General features: G+C 49.7%; 6 protein-coding genes across 6 annotated transcripts; 4 read left to right on the top strand and 2 right to left on the bottom strand.

The window, feature by feature from the left end:
• Window positions 1–415: 415 nt before the first annotated feature.
• On the bottom strand, window positions 416–1763 carry K444DRAFT_63728 (uncharacterized protein). The gene is made up of 3 exons (XM_024884102.1): window positions 1026–1763; window positions 674–931; window positions 416–625 (listed from the first exon to the last, which is right to left on the bottom strand). The coding sequence occupies exons 1-2, from the start codon at window positions 1519–1521 to the stop codon at window positions 741–743; spliced, it is 687 nt and encodes a 228-aa protein (XP_024733341.1). The 5' UTR covers window positions 1522–1763; the 3' UTR covers window positions 416–625; window positions 674–740.
• Window positions 1764–2184: 421 nt separating this feature from the next.
• On the top strand, window positions 2185–3389 carry K444DRAFT_535987 (uncharacterized protein; the record flags this gene model as incomplete). Its single annotated transcript, XM_024875339.1, has 6 exons — window positions 2185–2214; window positions 2304–2339; window positions 2412–2511; window positions 2561–2648; window positions 2702–2795; window positions 2844–3389. 6 exons carry the CDS (start codon window positions 2185–2187, stop codon window positions 3387–3389), a joined length of 894 nt encoding a protein of 297 aa, XP_024733340.1.
• A 697-nt stretch (window positions 3390–4086) lies between these two features.
• On the top strand, window positions 4087–5575 carry K444DRAFT_645144 (TFIIH basal transcription factor complex, subunit SSL1; the record flags this gene model as incomplete). Its single annotated transcript, XM_024885055.1, has 2 exons — window positions 4087–4358; window positions 4408–5575. The coding sequence occupies 2 exons, from the start codon at window positions 4087–4089 to the stop codon at window positions 5573–5575; spliced, it is 1440 nt and encodes a 479-aa protein (XP_024733339.1).
• Window positions 5576–6241: 666 nt separating this feature from the next.
• Window positions 6242–8962, top strand: K444DRAFT_594941 (Rad17-domain-containing protein; the record flags this gene model as incomplete). The annotated part of the gene is made up of 1 exon (XM_024878375.1): window positions 6242–8962. The coding sequence occupies exon 1, from the start codon at window positions 6272–6274 to the stop codon at window positions 8960–8962; it is 2691 nt and encodes an 896-aa protein (XP_024733338.1). The 5' UTR covers window positions 6242–6271.
• Window positions 8963–9162: 200 nt separating this feature from the next.
• Window positions 9163–10524, bottom strand: K444DRAFT_645142 (uncharacterized protein; the record flags this gene model as incomplete). Its single annotated transcript, XM_024885054.1, has 3 exons — window positions 9163–9293; window positions 9342–9968; window positions 10020–10524. The coding sequence occupies 3 exons, from the start codon at window positions 10522–10524 to the stop codon at window positions 9163–9165; spliced, it is 1263 nt and encodes a 420-aa protein (XP_024733337.1).
• Window positions 10525–10752: 228 nt separating this feature from the next.
• On the top strand, window positions 10753–12828 carry K444DRAFT_616263 (uncharacterized protein). The gene is made up of 2 exons (XM_024880894.1): window positions 10753–11394; window positions 11820–12828. Exons 1-2 carry the CDS (start codon window positions 10795–10797, stop codon window positions 12597–12599), a joined length of 1380 nt encoding a protein of 459 aa, XP_024733336.1. The 5' UTR covers window positions 10753–10794; the 3' UTR covers window positions 12600–12828.
• Window positions 12829–13256: the final 428 nt, after the last annotated feature.

Here is a 13256-nt window from a genome sequence, read left to right as displayed (position 1 = left end):
GATACGGGCGGGGGGTAACTCTCGAAAGAGTAACGGGTTTTGAGCCGACATGCTCTTGATACAAGTATACCGACAACAATGATGGCTTTCCCGCAGAGGCGAGGAGACTCTCCTGATCTGGTTCCAATTTCTTGCACATTTCTTCACTACTGTGTCAACCGTTGAGTGGGTTGTTTGAGCAGTTTGCGATCTTTGACAGTTGCCCTGTCACTTAAAAACGAACCACTACAGCCGAGGTGTAGTCGTTACTTTCCAGAGATACACATTAATTCGAAACTGGCCTCCGTGTTTGCTGCCATCTTGAGTCGAAGCATAACCAACATTTTTTGGTTGGAATATTTGTGTCCTGCCATCCTTCTGCAGCTCTTGTTCGACTGCCTCAGGCGAATATATTTCGTAAGAGCCTCCCGGTGCTGCATCTTGCATTGAAATAATATCTCCCTCATTTTTACGATGATAACTGCCGAACTTTCAAAGTCGATCTGTGAGCAGGACTAAGCCCAAGACTTCTCAGATCTTGTGGACAAGGTCGTGTGCGCTTGCTACGCCGAGACACGCATAGTTGGAAGCACAGCCTCACTGCCAACACATTCGGTGGCAGTGATCTGTCTTTTGGGTCGCGGCACTGCTTCTTCTTCAGTGACCACGTGGAATTCTAGAACATAATCCATACCACTGCCACCTCGTATCCCCTGCTATCATCAAGGACAATTCCCAAAAGGAGGTTCAGGCTTCAAGGATTAGCCACTGCAGGCGGCACAGAATATCCAGCTGATCGTCGCTTCGGACTGCTCTGTAGCATTCGTGGAGTGGACTCCTGAAGAAGTTGTCAATGACTGACTTCCCGCGTCAGATCCCTCAAGGTGGAGGCGGCTCTGACGAAACATGATAGAACTGCCTGTGGTGTGTTCTGTTTTTCCGGAAAGAGGAACTTGTGTCTTTGTAATAAGCCAATGATCGGGACATAATTGATTCTCCCCGGCCAGCTGGCGCATTTAGAAGATGACAAGATTGACGAGACTGACGAGATTCCTGCACTCTACATTCCGTAACAGGCCTGATCAGGCCATCCTGGCTTCTCCGCTTCGAGGAGCCTCTCGGAGCACAGCAGACTGAAAATGGGTCCGGAAGGAGATCGTGCTGCTCTGCACCAATTGCGATCGGGAGAATGATTCTGGGATCAGGAATGTGGCAGCTGCATAACCTGAAACGTGCAATATTATTAGAAGACTCGACAATTGTGAAGAGACCCTCCCCCCCTCCAATGGCGCACTTATGCAAACCGGTCGGCCAGGTGGTGGGAGAATGGGAAATAAATATTAATAGAAGAGGTAGGGAAAAAAGGAAAAGAGCTTCGGTCGGCATGAAGCGCTTCATAAAACCTAAAAGAGGCACGTCCGCAGAACGTCCCAGGATTGCCGTGCTCGTCGAGATTTGGATCGTTTGGCTGGTTGAGGTGCAAATTGAGTGACCAGGGATCGTAGTAAACGACAGACCAACCTGGTGAACTGGCAACAGCATGAATTCCAGCTTGTCACCTCATAAAAAGATTCTCCTCCGCATTTTACGAACTACGAAGCACTGCCGCACCACACCTCAACACACCCCGCCTTACTTCACCTCACTTCACCTCACCCTTCCACCTCGCTCGTCGCATTCCCGAACAACACTCCTCGAGGACGAGGACGAAGAAGAAGACGAAGACGAAGACCAATCCGCAGCTGTCAACATCGCTTGCCACCGACGGTGACGGTCCATCCCCCCCCCCCCCCCCCCCCCCCCCCCCCCCCCCCCCCCCCCCCCCCCCCCCCCGGCGCCGTCGCCGCCCCGGCACTTAGTACGAGCGAGCCCCCAGCCTTCCAGGAAGTGTCCAGCCAGCGAGTTACTGTAAGCAGGCAGGGCAGGGCAGGGGCAGGAACGAAGCTAGCAGCGTCAAAACAGTCGGCTGGTTCAGAGCAGGGAAATTCATTTCGAGATCACACAAACCCATTCGTCTCTGTCCCTTCCACACCTTCTGCTGCTACCGCTACCGCTACTGCGATCGCTACTATCATCAAATCGAGCGCTTGGTGGCCAGCAGCGATTTCACCCTCGAGGTTGCGACAATCGATTGATCGACACCGTCTGCAGCCCAGCGATACGAATTGTTACCAGCAGCAACCTTGCGCCTTGCGCCACAGCAAAATGGGGTCGACGCAGTTCGGGAACTTTCAGGTACGTGGATTGCGACGCAGTGAAGACTGGGCACCATTGAGATGGATTTAAGGGGGTCGTGAGCACCAGCTAATGTGAATTGGTTGCAGAACTTCTGTCGCGACTCAACGTTACCAATCTGCAACGTACGCCTCGCCTGCAGTTCCTCCTCGAGCTCCTCCCTCGAAGTCGATCGATGCTAATGGGCTTCTGCACAGATTTTCCCTGGGTTCAGTTATGAAGATCCGGGTGGCTTCAAAGGCGGATGTGAGCTATTGGGAATACCGTTAAGCCATGGAAGGCACCTTGGCAATCTGGGTGCGTGGAGTCGTTTGGATCGATGCAGACGTGGACTGACGGGTTCCAGGTTCAATCATGCTCTGCGGTATAGCAATTGCAGTCACAGCCTTCTTGTTATGGCGATCAGAACGCAAGCAAGCTGCCGTGGGCAGAAGGTATGTTATGAAGGTCCTGGCTCATTACACATCTCTGATCTTCCGGTGCTTAGAGAGATGCAAGTTTTCCTCGTGGGATATATATTAATTGAGATCTGCGAGATCTTTACAGTCGGAAAATTTCCGCTGAGTAGTAAAGTGCGAATAGTGAGTTGAGGGTGCTTCTTATTTATGAGCGGAGCTAACCTTTGATAGGCCTTCACTGGAATCCACCTGGGCTTGATAATTGCAACGTTATGGATCCTTATGTTGAATGCTGTCGTGGGATACCAATTACTCGATGATGGAACGCCCATGTCGATCGGACTTATGGTCGGTTCTGCTGCAGTACTCTTCATTGGAACCGGCTATATCACTCTCGACACTGGTTACAGCTGGACGGGACATTTCAAATCCAGTCTATCCGGCAACAACAGAAACATAGCGCTCTATGTTCTCTACCAACTCGCCCCTCTGGTCTTCCTATTCGCCTTCTTCGTTCTGGAAACGGTGTTAGTTATTCGAGTGCTTGGCGAGCGCAAACCTATGATCTACTTGGTTTCTGCCGCTTTACTCTTCGCACTTGGCCAGATCTTCAACTACGTGGTCAGCGTCCATATTTGCAATGGCACCCATGGCAAAATCGACGGAGCACTCTTTGAAACTCTCTTCACCCTACTTTCCGTGGTCATGATCTGGGTTTTCTGGTCCAGCATTACGGAAGACGACTGGCCAATGCCTGTCTCGAATACATATTCGTGATCATGAATAAAGAATTGCATTGGGTTATGGAGTTACGGCCAGTTTTATTATGACCACCACACACGTTAGACGATATTATTCGACATCACAAGATGCATTTGCTACAAACAGCTGTCATGAAGCACGGAGAACATGAGGATATGCATTACAACTAATCCCATGGAAGCAAGAGGTAATTTGGGAGAGGGTCTGGGAAGTATGCTCCTGGTGGAAAGCTGCACAGAACTGTGCATCTTGGATGCTTGGAGGCTTGTATATGATTTTGCATGTTAGTAGTATACCCAATCGAGCGTATAATTGATAAGGATCAAACACGGAAGAATGCTTGTCACGAATTGAGCATGCGCAAGAGCTGGGCAGTTGGGAGCCTTGTGCCGCAAGGCTGCAAAATCACCAACCTGGAATCGCAGCTCTCACGGTGATCACAGCACTTTCACTTCTCCCCGAAAGAGCAAGCCCTAAACTGAAACACAGCCCATTTGCCAATGAATGGTGCTATCCTAGGACCTATGCAATAAGTCAACATATTGTAAGTTATAATAAGCATTGAGCCACCAGAGCTCCAGCATCGACAAGTATAGCCGAACCACTAACCGAAAAGCACAGCGCCGCTACGGAGCTGCACTCAGACAAACTTTCAGGCTTCAGCCTCGTCACGAACATCCGTCTCCAAGGTGTCTCCTGAGTAGTGGCAATCATGTCTGACTCGGACGGAGAGTACGTTGCTGATGACCTCTCTGATGAGGATATTGCGGCGCATCAGGTCTCAAGACATGGCACGCGTTCATCTGGCCCTATCAGAGGGGCAGCAGGGTCAGCTACGAGGGGCGGGGATACCAATACTGGAACTAATCGCAGGAGGGCAGCCTGGGAGGACATACAGAGAAGTTGGGATACAGTCGTTGAGGGCGCCGATGGGAGCATCAACTCTACCGTTGAAGGGCTACGGGAGGCGGGGAAGAGGAAGAGGTAAACCGGTCTCCGTCGTCACATTCCCAAGATTCTGACAATTTCGCAGATTATTACGAGATACTACACCTTTACAGAGAGGCATAATTCGACATCTTATTCTCATCCTCGATCTTTCTTTTGCTATGGTTGAGAAAGACCTACGGCCAACGAGATACCTCCTTACCGTACGCTATGCTTCTGAATTTGTTACCGAATACTTCGAGCAAAATCCCATTTCTCAGTTGGGGATTATTGGCATGCGAGATGGTATAGCAGTGAGAGTCAGCGACATGAGTGGGAATCCGACGGAGCATATCGAGAAACTGAAAACTCTTCGAGAACAACAACCTCAAGGGAATCCAAGCCTGCAGAATGCCCTCGAGATGAGCAGAGCTGCTCTTTTTCACGCCCCTTCACACGGTACACGAGAGATCCTTATCATCTACGGTGCTTTATTATCCAGTGATCCAGGAGACATACACAAAACCATATCTTCTCTCATTGCTGATCGAATAAGGGTTTCAGTAGTCGGCCTAGCTGCACAAGTTGCCATCTGTGCAGAGCTATGCTCCCGTACAAATGCTGGTAATGAAGGCAACTACCACGTCGCACTTAACGAACAGCATTTTCGAGAGCTGGTAATGACATTGACCACACCTCCGGTCACAAGAACTAAGAAGCAATCACAATCCAGCCTCTTGATGATGGGCTTTCCCTCTCGAACCTCTGGAGCTGGAAAGACAATGAGCTTTTGCGCATGTCACAGCAAGTTAAGCCGAGGCGGTTACCTCTGCTCGAGGTGCGACAGCAAAGTCTGCAGTCTTCCGGCTGAGTGTCCGGCTTGCGGCCTAACTCTCATCCTCTCCACACATTTAGCGCGATCATATCACCATCTATTCCCGCTCAGAAACTGGGTCGAGGTTCCTTGGTCTGCTGCAAAGAAATCAAAAGTTTGCTTCTCTTGCCTTACTCCTTTTCCAGAGGTTTCAAATGGCAGGATACAGGTCGAGCAGAATGGGCCAAGGCCAGACGGAGAGGCCAAGGGTATGAGCGAGAGTGGACGATATGCATGTGAGGTGTGTGGAAACCACTTTTGCATTGATTGCGATGTCTTTTCTCATGAGATCGTCCACAATTGTCCCGGCTGCCAGAGTGATACTCGAGGCATGATTGAGGTCCAAGATGTGGTTGACAGGGAACCTGGTCATAACGAAACAGATGCAATGGTTGAATGAGAACGAGGGGACCGTTGTCGTTGGCTTCAAGGCGTTTGGGCTATCAAAGGGGCATTGCATTGGATGGCTAGCTTAAACGTATTGGAGTCAAAAAGGTCCATTTCTGCGAGGCTGGTTCTCATGATTTGGCGGATCAAAAGAATAATTTTTGCCACAGCATTAGAAGAAATAGATAATTTTTGCTACATCAATCTCTGCACCACTTGTGTCCTGGGGCGTCCTGTACTACATGAAGAAATTAGGTGGTTCCCCTGCACTTCTTGAGCATCCTACATCCACAAACAAGGCTTTCATCGGAGGTCCACTTGACTCCGAATCCCAACCTCGACCTAAACAAAAGTTTCATGCGTACTACAGTCAGCAGGGAACACTTTGCGGCATTGCACACCAAGCGTCAACGCATCGTCCAAGCTATGCCAGAGAGAACATTCCCCTAGAGTACATGAAGCTGGCCCTCCTGCGATCAAAATTTCGTAGACTAGAAATATGGTCAGGACTTGAGGAGGAGAGGAGTTGTTTTGATTTAGCGAGGTAGGGCACCGAGGAACCATTCGGGACTAGCTTCAGGGGTCATACAAGCGAGATAAGCAACCTGATAACGCAGCTGACGCCAAGTTTACAAGGTATCAGCCCCGGGCTCTCCACACAAACATGGACTGAGGAAGAACCGACCACCTCCCCAACAGCCTCGACGCCATGGCTCCTCCAGCAAAGCGCCGGAAGCGAGTTGTGGTTCTCTCCTCTGATGAGGAGGATGACGAAAAGCCCAAAGGGCGATTGATGGACCCGATCTCCTCTTCCCCGCTCTCCTGGAATGATACAAAGGCTACAATATCCGCGAAGGCCCCCAGCCAGGGCTCGACAACGCCCTCAAAGAACGAGCCTCCCACAAAGACTGCGAACCATCCTCGCAACGGTGCACCAATGTATCTCCCCGGCAAACCAAGCCGTGCAGGCAAAGCTAGCAGCAAGAGCGTGAGCAGCAGTCCAGAAAAGTCAAAGCGAAAAGGGAAGACAGAGGAGAAGGGCAAAAGCGGGGACATCTTCACATTCTTTACAAAGCAAGCACAACGTCAGCAAGCCGATGGCGATTCTAATGGAAGTACTTCGAGGCCAAAACACACAGTTCAAAGCTCCAAACCAGAAGACCACGACCTGATATCAGATGACGATGACGTTGTTGAGACCAAAGCCCAGCACTCCAGCTTGGTTGGCTTGGCCGCCAGAAAACGAGCCAGAGGTGTCAAGGCTTTCAAAAGTAGTGAGGGAGACATGCCCAGCGCAAGCCAGAAGTTTCTCGTGAAGCCGAAATCACGAACGGAGATCAAAAGCGAAGAAGACACGAGACCGTGGGCGGAACGGTTCTCACCAAGTAATTTGGATGAATTGGCAGTTCACAAAAAGAAGGTCGCTGATGTCCGAACATGGTTCGAGGACGTTATGAATGGCCGAATGAGGCAGAGGCTTCTCCTGCTAAAAGGTGCTGCTGGGACTGGGAAAACAACAACAGTTCAGCTCCTATCAAAGGCATTGGATTGTGACATATTGGAATGGCGCAATCCAGTCGGGTCTATCGCCTCTTCAGACGGACCCCAATACATGTCTGCGCAGTTCGAGGAGTTTATGGGCCGAGGCGGCAAGTTTAGCCAACTGGATGTTTTTTCTGCCGGCCAGCCAGCTGCGTCAAAACCAGATATCAAACCTCTTGACCGACGAAAGCGTCTCATTCTGATAGAAGAGTTCCCCAATACGTTTACTCGTTCTTCTACTGCTTTGCAGTCGTTTCGTTCTACAATCCTTCAATACCTCGCGTCTAATACTCCACCACTTTCTATGGTGTATGACAACAGCTCCCGCGAGCCCATAACCCCAGTTGTCATGATCATTTCAGAGACTCTGCTCACCACAACGACTGCCTCCGCAGACAGCTTCACAGCACATCGATTGCTTGGTCCAGAGATTCTCCAACATCCTGGGGTTGCCACAATCGAATTCAATGCGATCGCTCCTACTATCTTAGCAAAAGCCCTCGAGCTTGTGGTGCAGAAGGAATCTCGAAAGTCCGGGAGAAGGAAGACTCCTGGACCCGTCGTCTTGAAGAAACTTGGAGAAGTGGGCGACATCCGGAGTGCAATTGGATCACTCGAGTTCCTTTGCTTAAGAGGTGATACCGATGGTGACTGGGGGGGTAAAGTAGCCTTTGGGAAGGCGAAGAAGGGTACCAGGGAAGTTGCCATGACGAGGATGGAGGAGGAAAGCCTTGAATTCGTGACACGACGTGAAGCTAGTTTGGGAATCTTCCACGCTGTTGGAAAGGTGGTCTATAACAAACGCGACGAGCCTGCTCCCATATGTAATACTGGCCAGGATGTGGAGCGGTTGCCAGATTTCATGTCTACCCAGTCTCGCCCAAAACGATCCCAGGTCTCGGTGGATGAACTCATCGATGAGACTGGAACTGATACAGCAACATTCATTGCCGCCCTCCATGAAAACTACATACTATCATGTGATGCACCTCCCACCTCATTCGATTTTTCTTCACTTGATCATGTAAATGGCTGTATCGATGCACTATCGGACAGTGACCTTCTCTGTCCATCCTGGGACGGTTCGTTCAACTCGACAGGTTTTGGTGGAGGTTTTGGTGGTCGGGGTACCGGTGGTGACATCATCCGTCAAGATGAAATCAGCTTCCAGGTTGCAGTCCGTGGCATCCTCTTCTCACTTCCTTGCCCTGTCAAGCGAAAAACTCCATCAGCTGCTGGGCTAAGGATGGGCAAGGGAGGCGACGCTTTTAAGATGTTCTATCCCACAAGTTTAAAACTGTGGAGAACGAAGGAGGAGATTGAAAGTACAATCGATTTATGGGTTACGCGACTGCTGAAAGGTGAATATCAGTATCTGGGTGCCGTTACTGCAAGCGCGGCTGCCTTTGCAAGGCCCAAGGTAGGAACAGTCGAGAGTTGGAAGAGTTTAAGACCCTCAACCACACCGACTTCTAAGAAATACAACACTACGGAGGCAGACAATGCCCCCTTGATGGCTATTGGCACTTCGGCGAGAAAAGAGATGTTATTAGAACGTTTACCCTACATGGTCTTCATCGCTAAAGCAGGGAAAAGCTTATCATCCGCCCTTGGAGCGAGGGATATGGAGAAAGCCACTACGTTCCATGGTATTGGCAAACAATCTGAAGATAGTCCAGACGAGGGCAATGATGTTGGCACCATTGGCGAAGAGTGGGCGACAGATAAGCCAGTTGAAGGAAAGTCGCCTCGGAAAGGGGGATTGGTGATGAGAGGGCGTGGAACAACAAACACCCTGCCTGTACAGCAGCCCGAACAGAAGCTAGTACTGAGCGATGATGATATTGAGGATGATTGAGCAATATGTGCGAGCACCTGCATGATGTAAGAAGATGCTTACATGGTAAGATTACTTTACGTAAGACAAGTATTGGCGCACAAAATGGCTTTCCAATTTCCTGAAGCCCTTTTGAATACATGAATTCGTTGCATCGTGAACCTTATTCAGGGCAGCACAGCTCTGCAGCTGCAAAGTAGCCACCATTCCCAGCTCTTCTTTCAATTTGAGTCGTCCATTGGACCGAATCCCGTCCACCCTTCAAAATCATCCGCAAATTTAACTGCCGCTGAGAGATATCGCTCATGGCCATCCCACCAAGTAAAGGCGGCTACTTTCATAGCTCGGAGGGCTAGGAAAGAGTCAGCAGAGTTTCATGTTGTGTAAAAGACAGACGTACCCTTGACAAAATGAGCATCAGTCGCCCATGGTCCATTGACAGCCTTATCATCTACATAATTCCACTGCTTCATTGGCTTTTCTTCAATATCATCATCGATCTTTGGCCTCAACTGTGCTATGTACACAGCTATTGTCAATAGCCACCACTGTCTGACGAGACTAATGTGGAATCTCTTGGGTATCAAAGGTATCAGAGTCCTAACGGCATGACTCGAAGTGAGTAAATGGACCATGAAGAAATCGTATCCATGAGTACCGGGCTGCACTGTTCGGACAAGCAGTGCAACGGCTGCTTCTTGGGAATCCTGGAATTGTTTGTTGGGTTCGTCGATTTTCCAGGCGTTCCAGTGCTCCAGCACCAGATCCTCGTGGTTCTTGAATAGGATTTCGATATTTCCGTCTCCTCGCTCGTTGAATAAGCCGTCGAACCTGGTATCATCTGCAATCTTGTGTAGAATCTCAAGAGGAGACGACGTAGAGTATGAAGAGGGTTTTGTGTATGAGGGACTATCGAGGTACTTGTGCATGTAGTTGTATGATGAAGAAGCCATGGCGAGCGCCTCCATTGCCAATTCTTTACTAGACAGCTCGTAGGCGTAGCCAAGATGTATGAGAGGGTGGCCAACTTGTACTTCCAGTCAGCAAGCAGCTCCTCAGTGGAGGTTTGTGAACTTACGTCCTGCGACAACTCCGTTGATGAGAGGCTCCTTTCCACTGAACAAGTACTCTTCTGCAACCCTTTTCCAGTCATAGCCGAATTTCAAAGCTAATTCATCTTCAAAAAAATCCACAAATGCCCTTTGATATCTTTTGTCTCCTAGAAAATCACGCCAATCAGCGTCCGATATCTCTGCTGGGGAGTCCTTCCATTCCTCAAGCTCCTTGGCTTCTTCATCATAGATCTTCTGCAGTTGATCGACGTCTGCTCCGAGAAGATATGCAGAGCCAAGTAAATGAGGCATATGATTGTGGTATTGGAGGTTGTGGTAGATTATGGAGTGGTTGACATGGTTTGCCCGGATGAGGTGTTTGAGAGTCCTGGGACGTTTCTCTGGAGCGGTCTCAACATCGTGAATCTCAGCTGACGGAATGTCGATGGACTGAGCAGAATATGTGCTCGTTGTGAGATATTTGTGGATGCGGTTAACCAAAGGCACCCAAGCTATCATCGGGGCAGACATGTTGTCAGGTTGAGGTGTTTGCGGTCTGGAAACATCCCTCCTCTCCTCTCCTGACTTCGTGGCTTGAGGTTGTTGGGATATCGAAATCGTGGGGTAATGGTAATGCCTGCAGGATGAGCTCACTGGCCCGGACGAACTTTGCCTCCGTTCCGCCCGGCCCGGCCAAACCTTTCAGGGTCCTTTTAACGACGGCCCGAAGGTAAACCTTTTGTCAACGTCCTCCATCATGTTTTCTCTTCCTGGGTACTCAATGCCCAAGGTCCCGCAAACATGTCGTCTCTAAAGCCTTTGATGTATGCAGAGCTGCTCTCCAACATCCGTCAAGTCTCGGTCATTGTCGCACTCCAAGAACCATGTGATCTGACAACAAACGTAGAGCTTTCAACAGATGGACGGCGCTTCATCTTGCGCCACGGCCACAGTGAGGAGTCGTCTTCTTTGAGCCTTCCGGGTCAAGTTTCTCCCAGTTTTCAGCTCCAGAGGCCAGTGTTTGGTGTCAAAGAACTCACATGGCGACTTCCCCTGGCTGGTGAGCCAACTTGCACAAGCATGGATACCATGCAGAGCAATTGCGCTCCCTGGTCTGCCAAATATCTAGGGAAAGAAACAGAATTTGTGTGTCGAGCCTGCGGTTCTGAGATTGTAAAGAAAGGGAGCATCGGGACATGGAGAGATCTCCCTAGCGAGAACTGGGCCGAAATGATGGATTTCTGGCATTGCCATAAACCTGAGGTTCCTGACGAGCATGTTGAACAATCAGCAGCGAACAGAGGCTACGGAGCTAACACAAAATTTACTCCCACTCCTGGGATTGGCTTCGTTGACCTCACCTCGTTTCTCCTCGCTGATGCGGACTGCCAAAACACGCAGGTAAGAGACACATTTTCTTTTGAAAGCTGGGTCTGTGGCAAGGAGCACAGCGAGGGTATCAAGAAGGTGGCCAGGCTTGCTTCTGCTGTTCAATGGCTTGGTCACCGATACAAGTACCCAAAATCAACACCCTGTCACCACTCTGCGCAGCAGCAATCCTTCATGTCTACCCCTTTTTCTAGACTGTGGGTTTACATGTTTGATTGGAGGTTACGACCTCGGCATTTCACTCTGTATCTTCCTCGAGATCTCGGAAGCCATAGGATTAGCACGAGGGACATTTTCTGAACTCAAACTGGCGGAGAGACCTGCTCCCCAATCACTTTCCGTTTCTCATGGACCTAGTTCTCACCGGGGCGAATCTCCGGCTCGGGATGTTCCTATCAGTGTCAACTTGACGAAGACTGTTTGCTGATAAACAATAGACTAAGTCTTCGCCAGAAGAGACTTCGCAGCATCAGAGTATGCTTTGCAAAACCTGTCACAGCTTCATTGGTTATATCGATCACCGAGAAACAGGAAGCCGATTATACAAATGGCAACTTCGTTCTACCCAAACGTCACAGCCGCTATTGAAGAGCACCTCACCTGTTTCATCGACCTTGCCATCCCTGGCTACCATCATTGGTGCACAATTAGCAGCGAGCATGCAGTCGCAAGGACTCTCACGCTTCGTACTATTGCCAGCGCGGTGGATGCCAACCTCGCAGGAGCCAGCCCAGCAGCCTCACAACCTTTCTCGTTCGAGGAATGGTTTGTTCCACGCTATCCCTACTTCTGCCTCTATATTCTCTTCTGTATATATGAATATACACGACATGAATTCCATGGTGGGCGACACAGCTTACTCGGGCCAATCACGGCGTTCTTGGCGTTCTACCTATTTGAGTCTCTGGATTCTGACCCCCAGCTCAAGATTCTCAAGAAACACTACGCAGACGAATTTGACAAGTGGCTCTCCAACGTCCTTGCGGGAAACCGAGAGTGAATCCGGAACGCTAGCTATGAAAGTTTTCTGGAAGACATTGACAGTGGAAGCTGCTGAAAAGCTGGTGGGGAGCAACGGAGTGGAGGAGATTTTGCTACCAAATGAAGCGATCTGTGAAATCGAGGCTTGCCTTCAGTCGTCCTCTTCGTTTCTGCCACTGAGCGCTCGGAAGTTTCAGGATTGGGATGTAGGATTACTAGAGAGATACGAAGAATGATATAAACTGGAATGAGACAATGGAGTCGGGCATATAAATCATCAGTGTCAATGACATAGCGTGGGGTAGAGATCTTTCTAGTTCGTGGGTGTGCTTTGTGGTTGTCTTCGGTGATCTCAGACTCATCTTCCGTTAGTGCAGAGCACACGGGAACGGCTAGTCTCATGCCTATTCCAGAAAATACTTCTGCTCGAACATTTTCGCTAATGCCAATTGTCCCGGACTTACGCTTCCACTTATAGCACAGAATGCGTTCACTCTTCACTGGTGAAGTGTGCGGTTCACGACCAGTGTAGCATCTCTTGGTCCCAGAACGAACGTCGGTTTTTTATTCATTTCCTGGAGAGCTGCAGAGGTGTCTTACGCAGCCTTCGATCCTGTTTCCTTTAGTCAGATTCAATTTGAGAACGCCGTTGGCTGTGATTTGATTCCAACCATTTAACGTACACTTGGGAGTTGGAAACGGTCCTTCACAACCTCACCCACGGCCTCAACGAGACTCTGAGAAGAGGTACGGCTATTGAAGAGGTTGATTTCAATTTCACCTTTCATGTTCACATTTGCGTTTCGTGGAAGGCCTCTCCGGCGTAAGAACATCCCTTCCCATCTATGGATTTTCGTTGTTATCACTTCCTACGAATTAAATTGCGGTACATG

The sequence above is a fragment of the Hyaloscypha bicolor genome (assembly GCF_002865645.1).
Source record: "Hyaloscypha bicolor E unplaced genomic scaffold K444scaffold_118, whole genome shotgun sequence".
In the NCBI taxonomy this organism is placed as follows: domain Eukaryota; kingdom Fungi; phylum Ascomycota; class Leotiomycetes; order Helotiales; family Hyaloscyphaceae; genus Hyaloscypha; species Hyaloscypha bicolor.
The sequence above is the reverse complement of the archived record's forward strand: the minus strand, read 5'-3'. Positions and strand labels throughout refer to the sequence as shown.